Source organism: Schistocerca gregaria, chromosome 7 (genome assembly GCF_023897955.1).
Source record: "Schistocerca gregaria isolate iqSchGreg1 chromosome 7, iqSchGreg1.2, whole genome shotgun sequence".
Classification (NCBI taxonomy): domain Eukaryota; kingdom Metazoa; phylum Arthropoda; class Insecta; order Orthoptera; family Acrididae; genus Schistocerca; species Schistocerca gregaria.
The window spans coordinates 315,051,838-315,076,931 of NC_064926.1; the positions used below are offsets into that span (position 1 = coordinate 315,051,838).

At 42.4% G+C, this 25,094-nt stretch overlaps 2 protein-coding genes across 12 annotated transcripts in view; both read left to right on the forward strand.

Annotated features, from left to right (window-relative positions):
- Positions 1 to 9,396, forward strand: part of LOC126281805 (clathrin light chain) — a 62,312-nt gene extending 52,916 nt beyond the window's left edge. For all 11 annotated transcript variants that reach the window (XM_049981028.1, XM_049981033.1, XM_049981029.1 and 8 more), the window contains 2 exons: positions 7,434 to 7,545; positions 8,000 to 9,396. In XM_049981028.1, the coding sequence (XP_049836985.1) occupies positions 7,434 to 7,545; positions 8,000 to 8,180 (293 nt within the window). In that variant the 3' untranslated portion in view covers positions 8,181 to 9,396. The remainder of the gene's footprint in view (positions 1 to 7,433; positions 7,546 to 7,999) is intronic.
- Positions 1 to 25,094, forward strand: part of LOC126281804 (uncharacterized) — a 312,553-nt gene that overhangs the window by 121,515 nt on the left and 165,944 nt on the right. The window lies entirely within an intron of this gene.

The window sequence follows — 25,094 nt, forward strand, 5'->3', positions numbered from 1 at the left end:
CTATAAAGCATTGATATAATTCCCTGTTCCATTTGTAACACTTCTCCATTATTTGCCGTAAACTAAAGATCTGGTCCTGACAACCTCTAAGAGGCCTAAACCCACTCCAATTTTCATCCAATTTGACCTCAACTAATACTCGCACTTTCCTTTCAACAATACCTGAGAAGATTTTACCCACAACGCTGATTAAAGAAATACCTCTGTAGTTGTTAGTCTTTTCTGTTTCCATGTTTAAAGATTGGCGTGATTACTGCTTTCGTCCAGTCTGATGGAACCTGTCCCAAATACCACGCCATTTCAATTATTCTGTGTAGCCATTTAAAACCTGACAGTCTACTGTTTTTGAGTTCAGACTAAATTTCATCCACTCCAGCTGCTTTATTGCACTGCAATCTATTGACCATTTTCTCCACTTCCTCAAATGTGATCCCATTTCCATCATCAGTCCTATCCCATTGTACATTGAAATCTGAAACATTACTGATCGTATTTTCACCTACCTTGAGCAACTCTTCAAAATATTCCTTCCATCTGCCCAAGGCATCAACAGGATTCACCAGCAGTTTTCCTGACCTGTCGAAAATACTTGTCATTTCCTTCTTACCTCCCTTTCTAAGACTTCTAATTACACTCCAGAATGGTTTTCCAGCAGCTTGAACCAAAGTCTCCAACCTGTTACCAAAGTCTTCCCAAGACTTCTTCTTGGATACTGCAATTATCTGTTTGGTTTTGTTGCTTTATTCAACATAACTTTCTGTCTACCTGAATTCTAGAATGTAGCCATTTTTGATATGCCTTCTTTTTCCTTTTACAGGCTGCTTTAACTGTCATTCCACCAAGCTGTTCGCTTCATCCTACCTTTACACACAACTGTTCAGACATTCTTTAGCCACTTCTAGTACTGTGTCCCTGTACCTTGTACATTCCTTTTCCAGTGACTGTAATTGACTACATTCAGCTAACTGGTACCTTTCTGAAATCACTATGTACTTGTGCCTGATTTCCTTATCCTGAAGTTCCTCTGCTATTATTATTATTATTATTATTATTATTATTATTATTTTATATACAGCTCGTACAAAATAGATATGTTTCACATTTTTACTGACCTTCAAATTATTCACTAGCATTGTATATAACCCGTTGCCAGTGATGTGGAAGTCGTAGGATATTCTTAGCAGTGCCAATTTTGTTGACAGTTCGAGTGGTGCGGTCTATTGCCCAAAGAATGCTGTGAAGTGTTTCCTTCAGTTTAGAAATAGTTGAACTCACTAGGGCTTAAGTCAGGGGAGTGCAGTAGGTGGTATAGCACTTAGCAGCCCCATCAGCCAAACAAATCTGTAACAGCTTGCACTGTATGTGCATGAGCATTGTCCTGCAAAATGATGGTCAGGTCCTGCAGAAAGTGTCATCACTTAAATGCTTACGGTTTAGACACGTCTTCCCGCTGCACCACTGATCGAATCTGCAGTGACAGGGCACCCCCTCCAGTGTGTAAATAGTCATGGACAACATTCTCCACACTTGCCTCTATGCTCGGTGTTTGTGAAAGAAGGAAGGATTAAAGAGTACAAAACCTTAGATCGGCTCACCTACACTGAGGCTCGTCGAAAGTATGACTGGCTCCATCCCGTGTCTGTCTTCCGTTGTGTCCATTCCCCCCTCCTACCCCCCCTCCCCTCCCTCTTCCCAGCCCCACCACATTCACCCCATACCATTCGCCCCACACTCTCAGCCTCCTCCTCTCCCGCTCCCCCTCCCCCCCCCTCCTTGTCAGTACCCATACCCATACCTTCGGGTGCTGCTCCCCCTCCCCCGACAAAGAAGTGTTCCCCTCCTTCGGCAGCTGCCAGTACTGGAGCTCCCTCCCGGGACTCCTCTTCCAGGCACCCCTCTAAAATCTGTGGCCGGTGGGTGTCAAGATTGCCCAGTGTAATGTCGTGCCCACCCTCTCTGAAGACTGCCTTTCTCTTCCTTCCCAAGAGAACAAGCAGAAACGCAAGGAGAAGGGCAAGGCCCCTCCAGTACCCCCTGAGGTTGTCTTCCCCCCCCCCCCCCTCCCTCCAGTCAATGAACCAACAGTCTGACCCCACCTATATGGATATTACCCCATCCTTATCAGCGACAGATGGGTCCCTTCGCTTCCCCTTTGGACTACGGCTTGAGAATCCTCTCGTGGAATTGTAATGGTTATTTGCATCACCTTCCAGAGCTGCAGCCCCTTCTTTCCTTGTACTCTGCCATTTGTATTGCCTTCCAGGACACCCATTTTGTTAATTCTTACCCCCCCCCCCCTTTGTGGGCCAGAACCGAATTGACCCTTTGTGGGCTTCTGGTGGTGTTTGTACCTTGGTCCGCAAGGACATTGTTAGTAAATGGGTTCCCCTCCTACCACTCTGGAAGCCATTGCTGTCAGGATCCATCTGGCCACTCCAATCATGACCTGTGATCTCTACCACCCATCTGACAGGCCGCCCACATTCCATACCCTCACCACCCTTTAACTACTACTCCCTTCTCCCTTCCTGCTATTAGGGGACTTTAATGCCCGCAACCCTCTTTGGAGTAGTCATACGACTACTGCCTTCAGCAGGACAGTTGAAGCTGTTCTGGCAGGGCTTGACCTCTGTTTACTAAACACAGGTGCTCCCACACACTTTAGTGTAGTGCACAGAAGTTTCTCTACTATTGACCTCTCCATCTGCAGTCCCAGCCTTCTTCCCTCCATTCAGTGGGGAGTCCACGATGACTTATGTGACAGCGAACATTATCAGACTGTTTTGACCTTCCTTCATTGGCTCTCGCTCAATCACCCTCCCAGGTGGGCTATATCTAAGGCTGATTGGGGTGCCTTCTCCTCTGATCCGATCCCCCCTTTGTTGCCACACAAGTGTTGACGAATCTACTCAGACTTTGACTGCTGCCATTCTTTCAGTAGCTGTTTCAGCAATCCCTTCTTCCTCAGGTTCCCCACGCTGAAATATGGTCCCTTGCTGGACTCTGGAAATTGCTGCAGCCATAAGACTTTCAGAAGCGGATTTGCTAGAAACGATATGTAGAACCCATACGACCACACACCCCCTCTTCACAAGTCTGAGCAAACCTCGGGTGAATTTTTGGCCACCATCCTACCACCGGGGTTGCAGGAATTCCTATGCGTGGTGTTGTCCTTATCAATTCGGACTTTGTAACAGAAAATTTCGCTCAAGCTTTGGCAACAGTTCAGTATCCGCCCACGTTCCTTCTCCTGAAAGAGTGCTCAGAACGACTGCCTTTGTCTTTAGTTTCTTGCTGCTCAGAGCCATATAATGCTCCAGTCAGCGAGTGGGAATTTGCCAGCACCAGTGCCCTCGCCCTTTGTCCTGACACTGCTCCTGGACCGGATCGGATACATAACCAAATGCTCCAACACTTGTCGGTAGCTGGCCACCATTGCATAATGACGCTCTTAAACAGTCTGTGGAGTGAGGGAGTCTTTCCCACTCCGAGGCAGGAAAGCATTGTTGTTCGGGTGTTGAAGCCAGGGAAGCTGCCTGTTCAGTTGGATAGCTACCATCCAATTAGACTTACTAACACCCTCTGGAAGCTCCGTAAACACATGGTGAGGAAGTGGCTGTTTCGAATCCCACGACCTTTTGTCATCGACTCAGTGGTTTTCGCTATGGCCACTCTACAGTGGATAACTTGGTACTCCTGGAGTCTGCTATCCGGTTAGCTTTTGCCCATCGGCAACACCTCCTTGCAGTCTTCTTTAATCTGCACAAAGTCTAAGACGCCACCTGGTGCTTCCACATCCTCACCATCCTTCATGCATGGGACCTTCGTGGCACTTTGTTCATTTTTATCTGTAACTTCCTTTCTTGTCGCTCTTTTCGGGTCCAAGTTAGGTGCTCCTACAGCACTCCCCATCTGCAAGAAAATGGGGTTCCACAGGGTTCTGTGCTGAGTATCCCTCTTCTTCTCATAGCCATTAATGGTCTGGTGACAGCTGTTGCACTGACAGTGTCCCCCTCTTCGTATGCTGATGATTTTTGTATCTATCTCGCTTCCTCTGTAATGGGCACTGCAGAGCGCAGTCTACAGGGGGCAATCTGCCTGGTGCAGTCATGGGTTCTCTCCCATGGCTTTGTTTTTGGCAGCCAAGAAATGTCATGCGTTTCTACCATCGCCATACAGTCCATCCCCATCTGGAACTGTTCCTCGATGGACAGCCCCTTGAAGCAGTGGACACCATTCACTTCTTGGGTCTGGTCTTCGGTGCCTGGTTGACATGGCTCTCCCATCTTCGCCAGCTGAAGAGAACATGCTGGTCCCATCTCATAGTTCTTAGATGTCAGTGCAATACAGCCTGGGGTGCAGACTGCTCTGTTCTCAAGTGTTGGTCCAGTCTCGTTTAGACTATGGAAATTCTGTCTATGGTTCTGCGTCGCCTTTGACGTTGCAGATCCTAGACCCCATCAAGCACTGTGGGGTCTGACTTGCAACTGGTGCCTTCTGGACTAGCCCCGTACTTAGTCTTCTCGCAGAGGCAGGGATTCCACCACTGAGAGTTTTGCGCGAACTGCTGATATCTTATGTGCTCCGCATTTGCTGCACCCCAAAGCACTCTAAGTATTGTCTCCTTTATCCAGACATGGAGATCACCCTGCCACAGCAGCGGCCATGATGTGGGCTTACCATGGCTGTCTGCATTCAGTCACTCTTTTCTGAGCTCAAGCAATTCCCTTTACTGCCTCTTTTCTGCTCACGCATGTACCCCTCCTTGGTGTGTCTCTCGGCCACAGCTCTGTCATCATCTCTCAATAGATTCAAAGGAATCTGTCCCTCCCATGACCCTTCGCCACCAATTCTGTCTCCTCAGTTCATTTCAGGGTTCAGAAGTGACTTATAGTAATGGCTCCATGGTTGCTGGGTGCACTGGTTTTGCTTACACCTATGTGCAATGCACAGAACTTCATTCCTTGCCTGATGGCTGTAGTGTTTTTACTGCAGAATTGGTAGCCATCTTGCATGCACTGGACCATATCCACTCCTGCTCAGGAGTATCCTTCACTATCTGTAGTGACTCATTGAGTGGTTTGCACACTATCGGCCATTGCTTCCCTTGCCACCCAATGGTCATCGCTATCCAGGACTCCCTTTCTCTCCTTGCTCAATGTGGATGTTCAGTGGTTTTCATTTGGACCCCAGGCCATGTTGGGGCTCCTGGCAATGACCTTGCTGATTGGCTGGCTAAGTTAACTACTACCAGGCCATCACTTGCTATTGGTATTTCGGAAATAATGTTCACTCAGCATTACGTCATCAGGTTTTGGGCCATTGGGATGCAGAATGGCACACTCCTCCTTCGCTGAACAAGCTCAGGGCAATTAAGGATTCTAAAACTCCGTGGCGGTCCTCTTCCGGGGCCCTTCGGAAGGCCTCTGTCGTTCTATGCCAGCTCCACATTGGCCATAGTTGATTGACTCATGGTTATCTCCTCTGTCGTTAGGTCCCCTCTCTCTGTTGTCGTGGGTTGATGTTGACTTTGGCTCACATGTTATTGGACTGCCTCAACTTAGCCACCCTGCGACGGACTTTCAGCTTTCCAGACTCGCTATCCCTGGTGTTGGCTGACAATGCCTCAATGGCGGATCTCGTTTTAAGTTTTATTCATGATGTGGGTTTTTATCACTTTATTAAAGGGAGGGACCTTCCACCTTATCAGTGAGTGGAAGGGATGGCAGGTGCTCTTGCACCCCCCCTTTCACCCTGAATGGATTGGCTTCAAGTGGGCGTGGTGGTTCACCCCAGCCCTCTGCCTCCCAACAACTACTTTCTTTATGGGGTCTGTTTTGTCTTGAGCACCTCTGTCTCCTGTGCCCCTATCATAGTCACTTTTCTCACCTCTTGCTCCATCCTTTTCCTTCTTTCCCTGTCAATAGTTAATAGTTTTATGGATATTGTCGTTCCTTCTTTTAATGTGGAATTCTATCATTTTTAGTTAATCTAAGATCAGAGGGACTGATGACCGCGTAGTTTAGTTCCTTCTCCAACCAACCACATAAATACAGTGAATGCTTTCTGACCCTGCTTGTTGTTTACCTTAAATGCTGCAAAGTGCCGTTGAAGTTGTTTGGCACAGGATTCGTAGTTCTCAATCATAATTCAGTGCTGGTAATGCAGGTAACAGGACTTGCAAACTGCTGCAGTGCTTCTTGCATCTGTTGATTGGTGGTAGAGGATGATTCCTTCGGCATAATTAATTCCCTTAACTGCTTTGGCTGCTGCAGTTGGTGAAGTTGTTACTGCTGTTGAACGTTGTTGCTGTTGCAGATACAAAGTATTTAGCAGGATGGAACGTTACGTATATTAGATTGTGTAGTGTTAATCAACACAATTCAGAAATCAGTTCGTAAGCAACACAGTCCATGCGGAAGACCATTACTGTACACAGCATAGGTGTGATAAGAGTGCTCATACTGCTGCACTACTTCCCCCCCCCCCCCCCCCCCCCCCCACGCCCCTGACCCTCAATCACCTATGGCTAGTGTCTGTCACCTTGTTCTTGTGTAGCATCCTCTTTAGACATACTGCTCCTGACTGCATAAATGCCTTTGGCATATCTGTATGGGTAGCACTTGCAGGTACTAAAGTTAGTATACAGTTCTTTATTTGTTTTGAAATTTGGTGATACTGATGACACAGACTTAAAAGTACTGAAAGGTCTTTTATACAAATACAGCAAAAGATTTTTCTTTCTGTGGAAATATAATAGTTTGGTTTAAACATAGTTTCACAGAAATGGAGCTAATATTTTATACACACTAGTTCATTGCCTGCAAATTCAGATTTTACCAAAGGTTCAATAGTATTTTGTTACTGTTGTCTTAGGATTAAAGAAGAATCAAGTCTTCAGTTGATATTCCATCACTCTGCCAGCTGACTCAATCACTACAGATCAGTATAGATGACTAGGAAATGGTCACTGAATCCCCTTCTTACTAAAGATGTTATTTGATTTCCACTTTTTTCCTTGAAGCTCATTGCAAAGAATCTTGAAAATTGATGGTATTTTGACTTCTAGAAGTGGCATTTAAATCATTTGAATTTTTCTGAAATGTATGATATACAGATCATTAGAACATAAGTAGCTTTTGTAAGTAAATATCCATAAGCAGTGCATCCTGAAATATCAAGTTGTCATGGAAAATCTGTGTCTGGTTGGATTCAGGAGCCTGCCACAATTTACTAATGTAAGGCTCTCATAACATGTTTTTCTAATTTTTCTGTACAGTAAAAAAACTAAACATATTATCTTTAATTCAGTGTTATTGCTAAACACTTAGCAACTGCAAAATAAGATGTAATAAGACTGCACTGACAAATTAATCAATTATTAGTACTAATCTTCTGTGTCTGTTTTGAGAACAATATATTCCTGTTTTTAGATGCTAATGAAGAAAAACGGAAGGAAGAACTACGGGAGCAAGCTAAGAAAGAGCTGGAAGAATGGTATAAGCATCATGAGGAGCAGATAGCCAAAACAAAGGCAGCAAATCGGTAAGTTGGAATGATTGGCTCTAAAGTGTCTATTGTTAATTTTGGAAAAGCAATTATATTACCTGCTTCCTCTTGGAGGGCTCCCTTGCTCTAAAATGTTCATTCGTTGTGGAATAGCTGGGCCTCTGTCCCCCCCCCCCCCCCCCACCCCCTGTTATCACCCTTAGGAAGATTATGGAACAAATGCATACTTAACATGGTGTATCTCACTGTTGTAATTTATTCTTGCCATTGCACAAAGACTTTTATGCTGAAAATATGCTATCAGTTGTAATGAAAATGTAATATTAAATATTTTCTTCTTTTTTTTTTTAATGCTACCACAGGGAAGCAGCTAAGTAAGTGCTATATATTTTGCTAAAATAATTTGCATAATTACTAACAGCTGCTGATCATGTTTATTTAAGTATCCTATAGCAAAGATCAATTGAATAACATTTCATTAACTTTACAGGAACGCTGAGAAACAATTTGTTGCTGAAGCAGGAGAAATTGAGCCAGGCACTGAGTGGGAGAGGATTGCAAAGCTGTGTGATTTCAACCCTAAATCAAGCAAGACCAGTAAGGATGTCTCCCGCATGCGTTCCATTATTCTTCAGTTGAAACAGACTCCTCCTGCAGCTAAGCGTGCTTGAGGATATAGTCAGCAAACTGAATAAACAACAGGTCACCTTGTAGTTTAGAAATGTTAACTGTCGATTCATTACCTAAACATGTAGAGGAATATCTGAAAAATTCTATATTTTCATGTTGAAAATAAATGCCTCACTTCAATATAATGTTCATTCAAATCCTTAAGATGACATCCCTGATGTTGTACCACTCTTCTGAAAATAGTTAAATCTCTTAGGGTAAAGAAGCTGATCCTAGCAGTTATAGTAAATAATTATTATTACTATTTTATCCTCAAACAAAATTACGCAGTTTGTAATTAATGTAAATAAAATGTAGGCAAGATGGCTGCAGTTCCTTCAGTTCTGAATACAAAATGTAGGGGACTTGAATCAGGCCATGTAAAACTTCACTGCTCATATCTTCAAGAAATGGGGTATGGAATGGGGTCATTATTGTTGGAACAGAAGCCTCTCTTAATCTGTAGGCAAATTATCTAAGATCTTATAAGGCAAGTAGAAAATGCATGCTCCAGAGTCCATCTGGAAGTAAGAATATGCTGTTAATGTTATAATATTTTATGACCACATTTAATGATCAAAACTGGCTATTTGCAAATATCTTAGATGTCAACTCAAGTAATATCATAAAGAAGTGCAACAAAGATCGTTGTGGAATAAACTTTGAGTGCAAAGTCTTAAAAATGTTAACAATTGAAGTGGAGATTTCAGTGTTCTACTTTCTGTAATTTATGTGAAAAATAAATTTGTGTGAAACACAATTTGTGGAGCATCCTTGAGTATGCACGAAGTTATTGAATGTAACAATAAATAAATGTTAATGAAAATAATCAATTTTTGAAACCATAATGGAACTGGATTTATAAAAAATCTACTCACCAAGTGATGGCAGGAGGGTTGAAGCAGAAGGAAGAAGGGTGAAGGAAAAGGATGGGTGAGGTCTAGGAATGAGGAGAGTTTGTAAAAGTTGCCCAGAACCTCGGGTCATGGGAGCCACCAGACTTCTTATCCCATGCGGTTAGTCTCTCCTAACCCAGTGTTCTGGGAGACTTTCCTGAACTATCCCATTTCCTGAACCTCACCAGCCCTTCTCCTTCAACCCTTTTGCCAGGCTCCAAAATCGTGCAAATTTAAATATCCTTATGTGTGTTCTGCCACTGCTTGGTTAATGAATGAATGAATGAATGAATGAATAAACGTTATATTGTGACTGGTATCACTTTTGTTGTATATTTTTTCCAAGCCTCTTTTCATTTGGCTCATTCTAGGCAGCATTCACTAAAGAGGAATATTGCTGCAAGGTTTTGGTGGAAAGGGGAACTAACATCCATTTCTTTGAGATGTTTTCAATTCCTGGTACGTATTTTGAAAAATATAGCCCTGGTGTTAGTTGTGAAAGCAATTCTGTATTTCATTTATACTCCACAAGCAATTTCATGCTGAACATAGTCTACCCTCACAGGTGACAGCAAGCACTGCAAATATTTTTCTGCTCACTATGGAGATAATCAGATGTCGAATGAAGCCAGCAACAGAAAACGTGTGTGAAGATTATATACTGTGTGAAATGGTAGTTAAATTTCTAGACGAACATGGAAATAGTGCAGACATGTGGCTATAAACGACTGAAACACTTGATGTTGCAGATTGCAAATCTGCAGACGGTAAAGAAACTTACTCGTGAAGACTCTTGGAGTGATAGTGTCATGTATAATCATCAGTTATCTCCAAAAGAAACACCAGTAACTAAAATTACTTATCAGATAAAAAGCAGCAATGTTTTGGTTGGTTGAAAGTGGTAAGAAATTGCTGTATGTCAGTACTGTTCAACATAAATATTGCTTTGTCCGTTCTGAATGTGAATTGTATAGGTGTAAAAAGTCACTAGACGACATAAGTTGACTAGAGATTGAGACAGTCAAATGTATGACTTTTTGAGCTATCACTTCAATAGAACGCATACAATTGTGCCAAGAAAAATAACAAAATACATATTGAGAAACAGGTTGGAAAATGAAGTGATTCAAACAGAAATGAAAGCTTTTATTGTGAATGCAACACATAAGATTGCTAGTTTTAGTGAATTTTAAGTTTAAAGCGCAGAAGTAGGTGCCAAAACAAAGGGGACATGCAGACAATCTTGTGGTAGACCCATTGAAATTCGGGAAAAATGGGAAATGAAAAACGTTAGATGTCTCTTGCATCATGTTTTCCTTTTTTCTGTGAGAAACTCTTCTAGATTAGTGGTCAGGTCATAAAAGTTCTAATTCATTGAAAGCAGTATTTTGAGTTCCAACAAAGCAGAGTTAGTTCAAATGTCACTCAGCATAATGAACATAAACTGTTACAAAATTTTTCCATCAGTGGAAAGAATGTTACAGAAAACTAACAGAGAAATTATTGGGAGTACATCACTGCAGTTTCCAGTCTGTGTGACAACATTCTAGAGTTGCAACCAGCAGTACATCATCAGTTTCCCTCTCAAAGGCTTCAAAATGTGATTAAATGTGTGTGGCACTCCTCAAAATATGCTGATATGAGGCCTGACTCATTTCAAACACCGACCTAGTTTTGTCCAACGTCTGTGACTCGTAGGGCTGTTGTACATCGTCTTTGCAGTTGTACTCGTCAACAAATGTGCAAGAACCATGCGACAAATGTCTTAGTTTGTAAAGTTTTTTTTTTTGAAGACATCCAGGCCATGTCAGCAGGTAAAATATTGTTTACGCACTGTTCTCAGAGCTAACTCATAGCAGTAAAAAAAGCAACAGTTTTCAAAATGACAAGTCTGACCATTCCTTTGTCAGACAATGAGAGGACATAGTTTATCGGCAAATTTTGAACCATTTGTAAATAACTTCCTGAAGCAGGCTGTGCCGAGTAACGGGCTTGACGATAAAGATCTTCCGTGGTTTCATTATAAATTTTGAAAATGCTGAGGAAACTGAGTATTGTACTCTCAATTGAAGGGAAAAAATCACACATACTTGGCAGGCAAAAGTTAGTTGAAATCATGTGTGTTTGAAAATTTCCATGAGTAAAGCATACAACTTTCATAAATTAGCAAAAGATCTTGCTGAAACCAAGACAAGATTCTGCTCCTACATAAAATCACCAAGTGCATTGCAGGCTTCTATCCTGTAAATTGTTGGCCAGTTTGGTGTAACAATAGAAGACAAAAAGAACTGAAGTTTAAAATTTTTGCATTCAAAAAATTGTTCAGGAATATCATTGTTTTGTAGTTTCGCAAAGTCTTGTTTGGAAGACTTTGAAGTAGGTATCCCTGGCATTGAGAAGAAACTCAAATCATTGAAAACAAATAAGTTACCACATCCAAAGTACTATTTGTCATTGTCCCCTTACTTGTATTTATTGTGAATTCTTGCCTAGTGCAAAGCCTCAAATGTTCAAAAGGAAATGCAAATAACTCCCATATCTAAGAAGGGGAAAAAACAGTGAACCTGCAAAATTACAGGCCAATTCCCTGTTTTGTTGCAGAATTATGGTGCATATGCCAAGTTTGAATACAATAAATTGCCTTGACAGACAAGCCACTGTCTACAAATCAGCACAAATTTAGAAAGAATCAGTTGCACAAAACAGCCTGTCTTTTTCTCATACAATATCTTGCAAACCATGATTGTTGGGCAGCAGGCAGATTCAATATTCTGATATTTCCAGAAAATGTTTGGTACGGTGCCAGACTGCAGACACATATGAGGATCCGAGCATAGGGAGTAGGTTCTCATAAGTTAATAGCTCAGACTTTTTAAGTAATAGAATCCAGTATAAAGATGTTGATGGCAATTGTTCACCATAGATGAGGATATTGTTAGGTGTGCCCCAGGGAAGCTTCAAAAGACAGCTCTTTCTCAATATACATAAATGATCTGATGGTTAGGGTGAACAACAGTCTGCATCTGTTTGCTGACTATTCTTTAATGTACAGAAAAGTGTTACGTGAATGTAAAAGATAGATGATGACTTTGAATTTCTATTTGATGTGATGAGTAGTTACTTGCTGTAAATGTAGAAAAATGTAAGTCATTGTAGATGAGTAGGGATAACAATCCTGTAATGTTTAAACACAATATTAGTGATGTGCTCCATGACAGTCACATTGAGTAAATATCTAGACATAACAGTGCAAACAAAGTTAAAAGGAATGAGCATATGCAATTGGTTGAAGGGAAGATGAATGATCAACTTTGGTTTATTTGGAGAATTCTAGACAAGTGTAGGTCTTCTACAAAGAAGGCTTCAAAGAACACCTGTGTTTGAGTACTGCTTGAATGTACGGGATCTCGAACAGCTCAGATTAAAGGAATATACTGAAACAGTTCAGACAACTACTTCTAGATTTGTTACCAGTAGGTTTAACAGGCCAGTAGAGTGGAAAATTTCCATGAACTCAGTGTTCCCCAGAGAAAAGAAAATGTTCTCTTTACAAATCATTAACAAGAAACTTAGAGACCTGGTATTTGTGACTGATTGCAGAACAATTGTTCTTCCATCATGTGTCTTGTATAATTACTGTGATGACAAGACAAAATAAATTAGGACTTACACAGATGCATTTAGATAGCTGTTTTTCCCCTCACTCCATTTGCAAATGGAACAGGAATGCATTAATAATTGCCCAGTCACTTTAATGTGACCACCACCTATTTTCAATGCCAGTGTGTAATAACCATTCCAGATGGGAGGTGGCTGCATAAATAGTGGAGGGTTATAGTGTTCGGGTTGGGTGGGGGATCAGTACAGTTGTCATAATGCAGAAACGGAGAAATTTATCTAATGTCCAGAAGGGCAAGATCATTGGCGTTCGGGCCAAGGTTGGAAGCATTTTCAAAGATATATTGCGTGAAGAGTTTGACAGAGCACTGAAAGACCCAAGTCAAAACAAGGCTGCGGGAGTAGACAACATTCTATCAGAACTACTGACGGCCTTGGGAGAGCCAGCCCTGACAACTCTACCATCTGGTGAGCAAGATGTATGAGACAGGCGAAATACCCTCAGACTTCAAGAAGAATATAATTATTCCAATACCAAAGGAAAGCAGGTGTTGACAGATGTGAAAATTACTGAACTATCATTTTAATAAGTCACAGCTACAAAATACTAACGTGAATTCTTTACAGGCGAATAGAAAAACTGATAGAAGCCGACCTCGGAAAAGATCAGTTGGATTCCGTAGAAATGTTGGAACACTTGAGGCAATACTGACCCTACGACTTGTCTTAGAAGAAAGATTAAGGAAAGGCAAACCTACGTTTCTAGCATTTGTAGACTTAGAGAAAGTTTTTGACAATGTTGACTGGAATACTCTTTCAAATTCTGAAGGTGGCAGTGGTAAAATACAGAGAGCGAAAGCATATTTACATTTGTACAGAAACCAGATGGCAGTTACAAGAATCGAGGGGTATGAAAGGGAAGCAGTGGTTGGGAAGGGAGTGAGACAGGGTTGTAGACTATCCCTGATGTTATTCAATCTATATATTGAGCAAGCAGTAAAGGAAACAAAAGAAAAGTTCCGAGTAGGTATTAAAATTCATGGAGAAGAAATAAAAAAATTTGAGGTTTGCCTATGACATTGTAATTCTATCAGAGACAGCAAGGACTTGGAAGAGCAGTTGAACGGAATGGACATTGTTTTGAAAGGAGGATATAAGATGAACATCAACAAAAGCAAAACGAGGATAATGGAATGTAGTCAAATTAAGTCGGGTGATGCTGAGGGAATTAGATTAGGAAATGACAGTTAAAGTACTAAAGGAGTTTTGCTATTTGGGGAGCAAAATAACTGATTATGGTCGAAGTAGAGGATATAAAATGTAGACTGGCAATGGCAATGAAAGCATTTCTGAAGAAGAGAAATTTGTTAACATAGAGTATTAAGTGTCAGGAAATTGTCCCTGAAAGTATTTGTATGGAGTGTAGCCATGTATGGAAGTGAAACATTGACAATAAATATTTTGGATAAGAAGAGAATAGAAGCTTTCGAAATGTGGTGCTACAGAAGAATGCTGAAGATTAGATGGGTAGATCACATAACTAATGAGGAGGTATTGAACAGAATTGGGGAGAAGAGAAATTTGTGGCACAACTTGACTAGAAGAAGGGATCGGTTGGTAGGACATGTTCTGAGGCATCAAGGGATCACCAATTTAGTACTGGAGGGCAGTGTGGAGGGTAAAAATGGTAGAGGGAGACCAAGAGAAGAATACACTAAGCAGATTCAGGATCTAGGCTGCAGTAGGTATTGGGAGATAGAGTAGCATTGAGAGCTGCATCAAACCAGTCTCAGGACTGAAGACCATGACAAACAAGAAGTCTGTAAATTGCTCATGAGCCACTGTGGTTGAAATATATCACACATGGCAAAATGGTGTCGAGGCAACTGCGGTGCGCCACAGTGCATAGGTGAATGGGTAACTGTCTGTCTAGTGAATAGATATACAGCTGTTGAGCAACTAACCGCCCAGATGAGCCAAGGGGCTGCCAACAGTATTTCCTCCGTTCAACGAATGTTGCTGCGTATGGACCTTCACAGCAGGTGCCTGGAAAATGGACTCATTCCGAATACTGTTCATTGGCAACAAAGGCTGGAATTTGCACACCAATACTGCAGCTGGACATCCACTGAGTGGTGACAGATGGCCTTTTTAGATGAACCACATTTTATGTTCCATGGGATATATGGCTACTCGCATTTACAGTGTGAAATTTCTGAAAGTGAAGACTCCAGGCTGGAGGAGAGAGTACTATGGTGTGAGAAATGTTCTTTTGACATTCCCTGAGTGATCTCATCTTCTGGAAGGCACAGTCATTCATTACGAGTGTGCATCTATCTTCGGAGATCATGCCCACCCCTATGTGCAGTTTGTTTTTCCTCATCACGATGGGTTCTACCAGCATAACAGTGCAATGTGTGTCGCAACTCGCAGTAAATGTGCATGGTTTGAAGAACAGCAGGATGGATTTCCTGTACTTCTCTGCCCACCAGACTCCCTGAATTGAGAACTAATTGAGAATCTGTTGGACCAGTTTGATTGGCTTGTTCATGCAGTGTCTCCTCAACTCAGAAATGTAGTGCCTCTGGCCACAACACCGGAGTTAGCATGGCTCTACAGCTGTGTCAGTACCTTCCAGAACTCATTGAGCCTCTTCCTATTCATCTCGCAATGGTCAGTGCTGTGAAAGATGGTTATTCAGGATTTTGACAGATGGTCACATTAATTTGATTGGACAGCATAATAAACCATCACTATACTGCTTAGCACTAATCATCCTTGAGTGACATAAGTCTGAATAAATTAGAAAGAAAAATGCTACTTTGAGAATAGCAGCTTCCTCATCAGTTTTACTATATAGCTGCTGTTTATTTGCTATTAATAGCTAACTATTTAATAGAGTAAGGTATTTTCAATTTATAATACATGATTACTACATTGCTTTAAAATAAACACTGCCATTTGGGTTTCCCCTTTCGACAGGAATGTGCCTATATTTATTGCAAATTTCCGCTATTTTCGAGTTTATTACTTGAGTTTGTTAGTGACCATAACCTAAAAAGAAGTCCCATATAGTTTTACGACATCAATAACTTTTAATCCAGTGTTCTCTGTTGCAGAAAAACCCCCTTTGTTGGATGTTAATTGGTTCAGTTCCTAAAGTGAACTTAGAGTTTGGAGTTATTTGTTTACTGTTTTGTAAAACATTGCACCAGTGAAGTGTGGTGCGCAAGACAAATAAAGTGACGTAGTGCTCTGCAACTTTTATCTGTAGCATTTATTGGTGGATAAGGATTACTGGTTTCATTTGCCAGACTACTGTCAGCTTAAATAAGGGTCTCCATCTTCATATTGACCTGTTAGTGATTAACTTTTAATTACTCCAAAGTCAATACTTAGCTCTGTAGCAATCCATTTTCAGAAACATTAAGAGGTATAACCACTGAATGGAATATGTACGCTGCTAACAGTTCATACACTACCTCCAACTGGCTCCTAGCAACTTTTGCTGATAATCTCCACAACAACAAAACATACATTCCAAAGTCAATATGGAAAGAGTCACAGAAAATGTGGAAATGAATATAATATATTAGCTTCAAAGTAATACCACTATCCAGCTAGCTCCTGGGATCCATAACCTAATTGCTCTGGATACTGCGTGTCTGCACACTTATTTAATGCCAACACTTGCCTAGAAAACTGGACTGACAGAAATCCTCTCCCACTTACAGGAACCTATTTTTGGATTCTCATAAATTTCTGTACTGCAAGAAATAACTCAGTCCATCATTAAACGACTTCCACTCCCAACTACTAAAGTATAGGGGAGCCCTTTCAAACGACCTACTTTTCACAGACCTGGAAGAAAAGGCTACAATAGATATGGTAATGAAACTGCACTGTATGCTAGATCTCACAGAATTTATATTTTCACATCAGATGTGCCAACCATTGCCGCCAGAGTGCGGTATGATCATATGAAGTGAAAATGGCGACTCCACAGTGGTGCAAACAAGCAGAAATGTGATTTACAGAAACAGAATCACCAATTACTGTGCAAAGAAATTATTGTACGTTGTACAGATCTACATCTACATCTACATGAGTACTCTGCAATTCACATTTAAGTGCTTGGCAGAGGGTTCATCGAACCACAATCACACTATCTCTCTACTATTCCACTCCCGAACAGCGAGCGGGAAAAACGAACACCTAAACCTTTCTGTTCGAGCTCTGATTTCTCTTATTTTATTTTGATGATCATTCCTACCTATGTAGGTTGGGCTCAACAAAATATTTTCGCATTCGGAAGAGAAAGTTGGTGACTGAAATTTCGTAAAAAGGTCTCGCCGCGACGAAAAACGTCTATGCTGTAATGACTTCCATCCCAACTCGTGTATCATATCTGCCACACTCTCTCCCCTATAACGTGATAATACAAAACGAGCTGCCCTTTTTTGCACCCTTTCGATGTCCGTCAATCCCACCTGGTAAGGATCCCACACCGCGCAGCAATATTCTAACAGAGGACGAACGAGTGTAGTGTAAGCTGTATCTTTAGTGGACTTGTTGCATCTTCTAAGTGTCCTGCCAATGAAATGCAACCTTTGGCTTACCTTCCCGACAGTATTATCTATGTGGTCCTTCCAACTGAAGTTGTTCGTAATTTTAACACCCAGGTACTTAGATGAATTGACAGCCTTGAGAATTGTACTATTTATCGAGTAATTGAATTCCAACGGATTTCTTTTGGAACTCATGTGGATCATCTCACACTTTTCGTTATTTAGCGTCAACTGCCACCTGACACACCATACAGCAATCTTTTCTAAATCGCTTTGCAACTGATGCTGGTCTTCGGATGACCTTACTAGAGGGTAAATTACAGCATCATCTGCGAACGCTCTAAGAGAACTGCTCAGATTGTCACCCAGGTCATTTATATAGATCAGGAGCAGTAGAGGTCCCAGGACGCTTCCCTGGGGAACACCTGATATCACTTCAGTTTTACTCGATGATTTGCCAACTATTACTACGAACTGCGACCTTCCTGACAGGAAATCACGAATCCAGTCGCGCAACTGAGATGATACCCCATAGCTCCGCAGCTTGATTAGAAGTCGCTTGTGAGGAACAGTGTCAAAAGCTTTCCGGAAATCTAGAAATACGGAATCAACTTGAGATCCCCTGTCGATAGCGGCCATTACTTTGTGCGAATAAAGAGCTAGCTGCATTGCACAAGAGCAATGTTTTCTGAAGCCATGCTGATTACGTGTCAATAGATCGTTCCCTTCGAGGTGATTCATAATGTTTGAATACAGCATATGCTCCAAAATCCTACTGCAAACCGACGTCAATGATATAGGTCTGTAGTTAAATGGATTACTCCTACTACCCTTCTTGAACACTGGTGCGACCTGCGCAATTTTCCAATCTGTAGGTACAGATCTATCGGTGAGCGAGCGGTTGTATATGAGTGCTAAGTAGGGAGCTATAGTATCAGCGTGATCTGAAAGGAACCTAATCGGTAAACAATCTGGACCTGAAGACTTGCCCGTATCAAGCGATTTGAGTTGCTTCGCAACCCCTAAGGTATCTACTTCTAAGAGACTCATGCTAGCAGATGTTCGTGTTTCAAATTCTGGAATATTCCATTCGTCTTCCCTGGTGAAGGAATTTCGAAAAACTGCGTTCAATAACTCCGCTTTAGCGGCACAGTCGTCGATAACAGTACCATCGGCACTGCGCAGCGAAGGTATTGACTGCGTCTTGCCGCTTGTGTACTTTACATACGACCAGAATTTCTTCGGATTTTCTACCAAATTTCGAGACAATGTTTCGTTGTGGAACCTATTAAAGGCATCTCACATCGAAGTACGTGCCAAATTTCGCGCGTCTGTAAATTTTAGCCCATCTTCGGGATTTCGCGTTCTTCTGAACTTCGCATGCTTTTTCCGTTGCCTCTGCAACAGCGTTCGGACCTTTTTTGTGTACCACGGAGGATCCGTTCCATCTCTTACCAATTTATGAGGGATGAATATCTCAATTGCTGTTGCTACTATATCTTTGAATTTGAGCCACATCTCGTCTACATTCGCATAGTCAGTTCGGAAGGAATGGAAATTGTCTTTTAGGAAGGCTTCTAGTGGCACTTTATCCGCTTTTTTAAATAAAATTATTTTGCGTTTGTTTCTGATGGATTTGGAAGAAATGGTATTGAGCCTAGCTACAATGACCTTGTGATCACTAATCCCTTTATCAGTTATGATGCTCTCTATCAGCTCTGGATTGTTTGTGGCTAAGAGGTCAAGTGTATTTTCGCAACCATTTACAATTCGCGTGGGTTCATGGACTATCTGCTCGAAATAATTTTCGGAGAAAGCATTTAGGACAATCTCGGAAGACGTTTTCTGCCTACCACCGGTTTTGAACAAGTATTTTTGCCAACATACTGAGGGTAGGTTGAAGTCCCCACAAACTATAACCGTATTAGTGGGGTATTTATTTGTTATGAGACTCAAACTTTCTCTGAACTGTTCCGCAACTGTATCATCGGAATCTGGGGGTCGGTAGAAGGAGCCAATTATTAACTTAATTCGGCTGTTAAGTATAACCTCCACCCATACCAATTCGCACGGAGTATCTACTTCGACTTCACTACAAGATTAACCACTACTGACAGACACAAACACTCCACCACCAATTCTGCCTAATCTATCTTTCCTGAACACCGTCTGAGACTTCGTAAAAATTTCTGCAGAACTTTTTTCAGGCTTTAGCCAGCTTTCTGTACCTATAACGATATCAGCTTCTGTGCTTTCTATTAGAGCTTGAAGCTCAGGGACTTTTCCAGCGCAACTACAACAGTTTACAACTATAATTCCGACTGTTCCTTGATCCAAGCACGTCCTGTAATTGCCAAGCACCCTTTGACATTGCAGCCCATCCCGCACTTTCCCCAGGCCTTCTAACCTAAAAAACCGCCACACAGCCTCCGCTACCCGTGTAGCCGCCAGCTGAGTGTAGTGCACTCCTGACTTATTCAGCGGAACCCGAAACCCCACCACCCTATGGCGCAAGGCTGATTCACCTGGTGTGAAAACAATTAAGAAATTGTTTCTTAAGTTTCTGGCAACTGAAAATGTTGTGAAACATTCTGGAAATGCATGTTGTAGTGTTTTGAAAGAGACAATGGAGGACATCCAACAAGCATTTTTCAGAAGCCTGTTTAAGTCAGTTCATCTGGCATCGCGGTAACTCAATGTATGCCAAACCACACTGCATTGTGTAGTACACCAGCGTCTTCATTTTTATGCTTACAAAGTGTAACTTCTGCAACATCTGATGCTGAATGACAAGCAAGAAGAAGAAAAAAAAAAAAAAAAATCTACAAGTATGCTGTGGCTTATTGACATTCCTGGGAAGGTTTATTATTAGATGAGGCAAGCTTTCATGCAACAGGAACAGTTAACTGATATGATGATTGGATTTTGGGCTCGCACCATCCACATTCTATCATTGAACATGTTGTGATAGCCCTAAACTGAATGCCTGGAAAGGGGGAGGGGAGGGGCGGCCTAATGCATGACACGATTGTTGGATCATTCTTGTTTGCTGAAAACAGAGTGAGCAAGACAGTGTATCCGCACATGTTGGAGAAGATGCAAGTCTTGCAACCCAGCATCATGTTTCAACAAGATGAAGCTCTGCTGCATAGGTCAGCAAGTCTTCTGTCACTGAATTGGAACTAGACGACCCATTGTCTGGTCACCACATTTCCCCAATAGTAACCTGCTGGATTTCTTCATGAAAGACCGTATGTACATGACCAAAGTGGACAATATTTCTATGTTAAACTGTCATATCATTGATGCAGTTGCAAAGTGATAGCGAATGTGGCAAGAAAATGAGTAGAGACTCAATATGTTTCATACTACAAATGGTTCACATGTAGAGGTATACTAATCAGCGGCGCCGACACTGTGGCTGCTGTGGTGCTCACCCTCCACTCCCCTCCCCCAAAAGTTTTCTGGGGTGCTCAGCACCGATACAAAATGGGGAAAGAAAACTCTTCTTCTTCTTCATCTCCTGCATATCAAGGCTTAGCGACTTGTGCCTGTTCCACCTTCACATTTCACTGACAGCTCATAATGGGTCTTCCTATGTCCCATTTTCCTCTTGGATGATACAGCATGGCCAGACGTGAGATTCTCCTTGCACTCATTCAATGCAGCTAGGGGATTTTATACATATTTGCTCTCTTCACAATTCACGGCCTCAGAAGAAAAATGCAATAGGGTTTTTTAAAAAAATGGGGAAAAATTCAAAGCTGTCACGTTCAACATCATGGTCCAGCACTTCTCAAACATCCAGAAACAACTGCCCAGCTCTACTCTTTCACAGAAACATCAAATAAGTTTTTCAACATCCCACAACAGGCAATGGCCAGCAGAGATTTAAACCACCTGCTTTACTTGAACAGATATTTACTCACCCAGTATAGTTCTTTGTGGAGCAGTAAGCTTTAGTTTACATTTTTGCCATTACTTTTTATTTTGTGTCTTTCTGTGTTGTAGTTGGGTTTTTTAATGGATACATTCATTGTTTGCTCATCAAAGTAGTAAAGTGGTTTGGTACAACATATGCAGATATTGCTTCTGGTGGCTCTGCTCGTGTTTGTGGTGGTTGTTCTTTCCAAAAACAGCAGAAAGATGAATATAAGTGGATGTTATACAATGAGAAATATGACATAGTGTTTTGTCCTGTATGAGAGGAAATGAGTTTGTGGTGTCTCTGGTGCAGAGTGCCCTGTCTTTGTGACTTTTGCTTTTTTGGACTGCTTTGTTCCAGTGTTCACTTTCGGCGTGTAACATGTTTGACTGCTATATTTGTTATATATGAGTTATTAATAAATGTGTATTGAATACACAGTGTGTGTTATTTCCAAACTAATCCTATGTGATAACCACAGTGGTGACCCCCAATACTGTCGTCGTCTCATCCAGAGTTATTTTGGGCTTGTTTTCGTCATTTACAAACTTCATGTGGCAGCCCACATTGTTTCTGCCACAATGGATCTACCACTGTCTTTTGGTGCAAGTGTAACGGGCCCCATTAACTATGCCGCTTGCGACCAAGAGTAGACAAGTGTACTTACTTCGAATTTGGTTAAAAGTGAACAATTACTTATGCTTGGCCACAACATGGATGACCCAGTTAAAGACATTGTGGTTTATCCTTCATGTACATAGTTCCCTTCGGAATGGTTTGCCATGCTGACAAAGGACAAAGTACCAGAACCGTGAATCGAACATTCCTATGCATGGGATAGTGCATTCTAATATACGTGGTGTCGCAGCAACCCAGTCATTACACTCGTAGCCACTGATCCCCATCTGCTGGTGCTGCCTCAACATGTTACCTGGCTGGTTCCCTAAGCTACCTACATTACAAAAAGACAATCCAAAAACTTGGTTTGCATTAGTGGACCATCTACTGGACATTCAAGGCATTTCGGACGACAATGCGAGTCTTATCTGCTTGGTGAGCCACCTACATGCACATACGGACCTCATCAGTGACTTGCTTCTCTCACCACCCATGTTGCACAAATATTTGACAGCCAAAATTCTGCTTATCAAGTGCCTTTCCCACTCTCTGGCAGAGGCTATCCATCACATTATTCATGAGGAGCATATCAACAACCGTACCCCTTCGCAGCTTTAGTGACTCCTACTTGCATAAATCGATGATCAAGTTTTACCTAACGCCGCACTTGTACGTTGTGAATGGTCAAAATGCCTTCGGACGTGCAACTTCATCTACTGCCTCATGCCGCCGATCCACTCGAGGTTCAGTTACGCGTAGCGTATCAGGCCTATGCTATCATTTGTCACTGCCACTGCCTGTCATGAACGTCTTCTCCATCATCCTCAGTTGGTCCACCTGTACCTCCGGTTCCGTGCCCTGTCGGCAGAGGCCAACGCGCTCACCTCAGCTGCCGGTCAGGAGCTACTACCTAGTGGCCTACTGGATGTACTGCCAGCGGGCTCCCAACAGCTGTCAACCTTGCCTGCAGTGCAACGCGATCGGCTACTGGCTCCGAAGCAGTTAGCTGTTAGCTGCAACCCCCTCCCATACCAATCGCCACGCCAACCGGCCTACCTGCTGTGCTGGTTCCACATTACTTAGGGGGACGCCACTTGCAACTGCCACGTGCCTTGCACTTACCTGAACAAGACTGGCGGGCACATTTAGGTGCCACATCCCGCCACAGTGCTTCAGTGATACGATGCCTCTATGCCATAGACATATCGATGGGCATCCGTTTTCTCGTCGACACTGGTGCCGATGTTAGCATGTAACCAAGCACACTGTTGATGCACTACCTCCTTCTACCCTCACGATGATAGCCACCAATTGTTGCCCTATTGCAGTCCATGGCCCCATCAAGATGTCACTTCACCTATCACTGGTCACACCTTCCCTTGGACCTTCTATGCTGCCAATGTGGATTAACCTGTGAATGGGATGGATTTTCTACACCATTTTGAACTTTCGCCAGACCTGTAGGACACCACATGTCTGGCTTTACAATTCCGTACTCACACGAGTTCAGCACGACTTCACTCTCTGCCTCCTGGGCTACGCTTTCCACGTGTGCATTCCTGGTTGACCGAATAACTATGTGGCTCACTGATCTGTCACAAATCGACAAACTCTGCACCCAGAGTGATGCCTTGTGCACCCGCATCTCCTCTGCCTCCACTGAATTGTCACATGGATGGCGTACCACACTTTGCCTATCTGCAGCCGTGCAGCGAGGCGACCCATCACATGCCTCTCCTCACCAAGCTGCTACTGTGTCGAGCATTCCACCGCCCGCTGTTTTTTTCGCAACGCTGCGGACGAAGGATGTTCAGGATCTGTTGGCTTTGGGCATCCTCCGCCCGTCAGATAGCAACTGGTCTTCACCTATTCACCTTGTTCCCAAAAAGGACAGCACCTTACGCATATGCGGGAACTACAGGTCCCTTTATGCCTGCACCATTATCAATAACTACCCCATTCCATATATCCAAGACTTCATGCAGTTACTCCATGGTTCTACGTTTTTCTCCATTTTAGATTTTTCCAAGGCTTATCATCAGATTCCTATGCATCCACCGGACAGTCCAAAGATGGTCATCATCATCATCATCCCCTTCGCCCTATTTGAATAGTGTTACACACCTTATGGACTGAAAAATGCTGCACAGACTTGGCAGCAGTTCATTAATTCCATTTTGCGACTTCTGCCATTTGCCTATGCTTACTTAGATGATATACTTATCTTTTGCTCCTACACTGAGGAACATCAAGTTCACCTTGATGCAGTCCATTTGGCCCTCGCTGCCAACAGTGTGGTGATCAATCATGACAAATCTCAACTGTGTTCCACATGTTACCTTCCTCGGCCATCAGCAGAGATGACCTCCCCTGCATTGTCTGTAATGGTAGTGGAGCATGATTCTTCGTCGATGACACTAAGCTACCCTCTTTGGATTGGTTTGGTTGTCCATACAGACATATGTTTAAGGATGAGTTGTGGCTGCTCGTAACAATTAGTGATCCAACGAAAAATTCGAAGGCCTGTGTTCTTTCATTGATAATTATTATTGGAAAACATGTTCCTGTTGGCTGGCCATATTTCCCATTTGAGACCTTCGGCACAGTCGCTTTCACATCAGGGTACATACTCTTCTTTAGCTAGCAATGAAAACTATTGGACAGTACAGAAAAAGAAGCCCCTGTGACAACAAGCGCCTGGACTGGTTGGCTGTTGATGATGATGTCGAAGAGATTTCCTGTCATCTTGGTAACTGTTTTCAATGGAAGTTTTTCATTTGTAGCGACCCCATCTCGCTTTGTTTTCCTGAATTCGGCAGATAGGCGAGCGGTTGGTATCACTGTAAAGGGTCAGGGGCTGGCTACAGCACCTTGTACAGTGACCTCGTCCAGGGTGTACAGTTCAGCTATAATCGTCTGCAGATGATTGGTGTGAACAAAACAGTTGTGATGATTGACATCTTCCGTTATAATTGTCATCAAGCACTCATCTTCTTCCTGTGCAGTAGTGCACAACATGTCCAGGACATCCACATTGAGAACATACTGGCGTTTTGAGCTCCATTCTCCAAAAGTTAAATACTATTGGGCTTGGCTAGCACTTTTATGGGTCACCATCTGGGTCTACCGAATACTGTTGACAAGTGTGAGCCCAATTGAGGAGCTACTTGATTGAGAAGTCAATAATAACTCTCACCCGATAACTTCACAATTGCCGTTTGGGTGTGAGCGCTGTGAGCTGTTTCCGTACTCTGCTATTCGTTGTTCTGAAGGGCGCATCAGTGGTCTAGT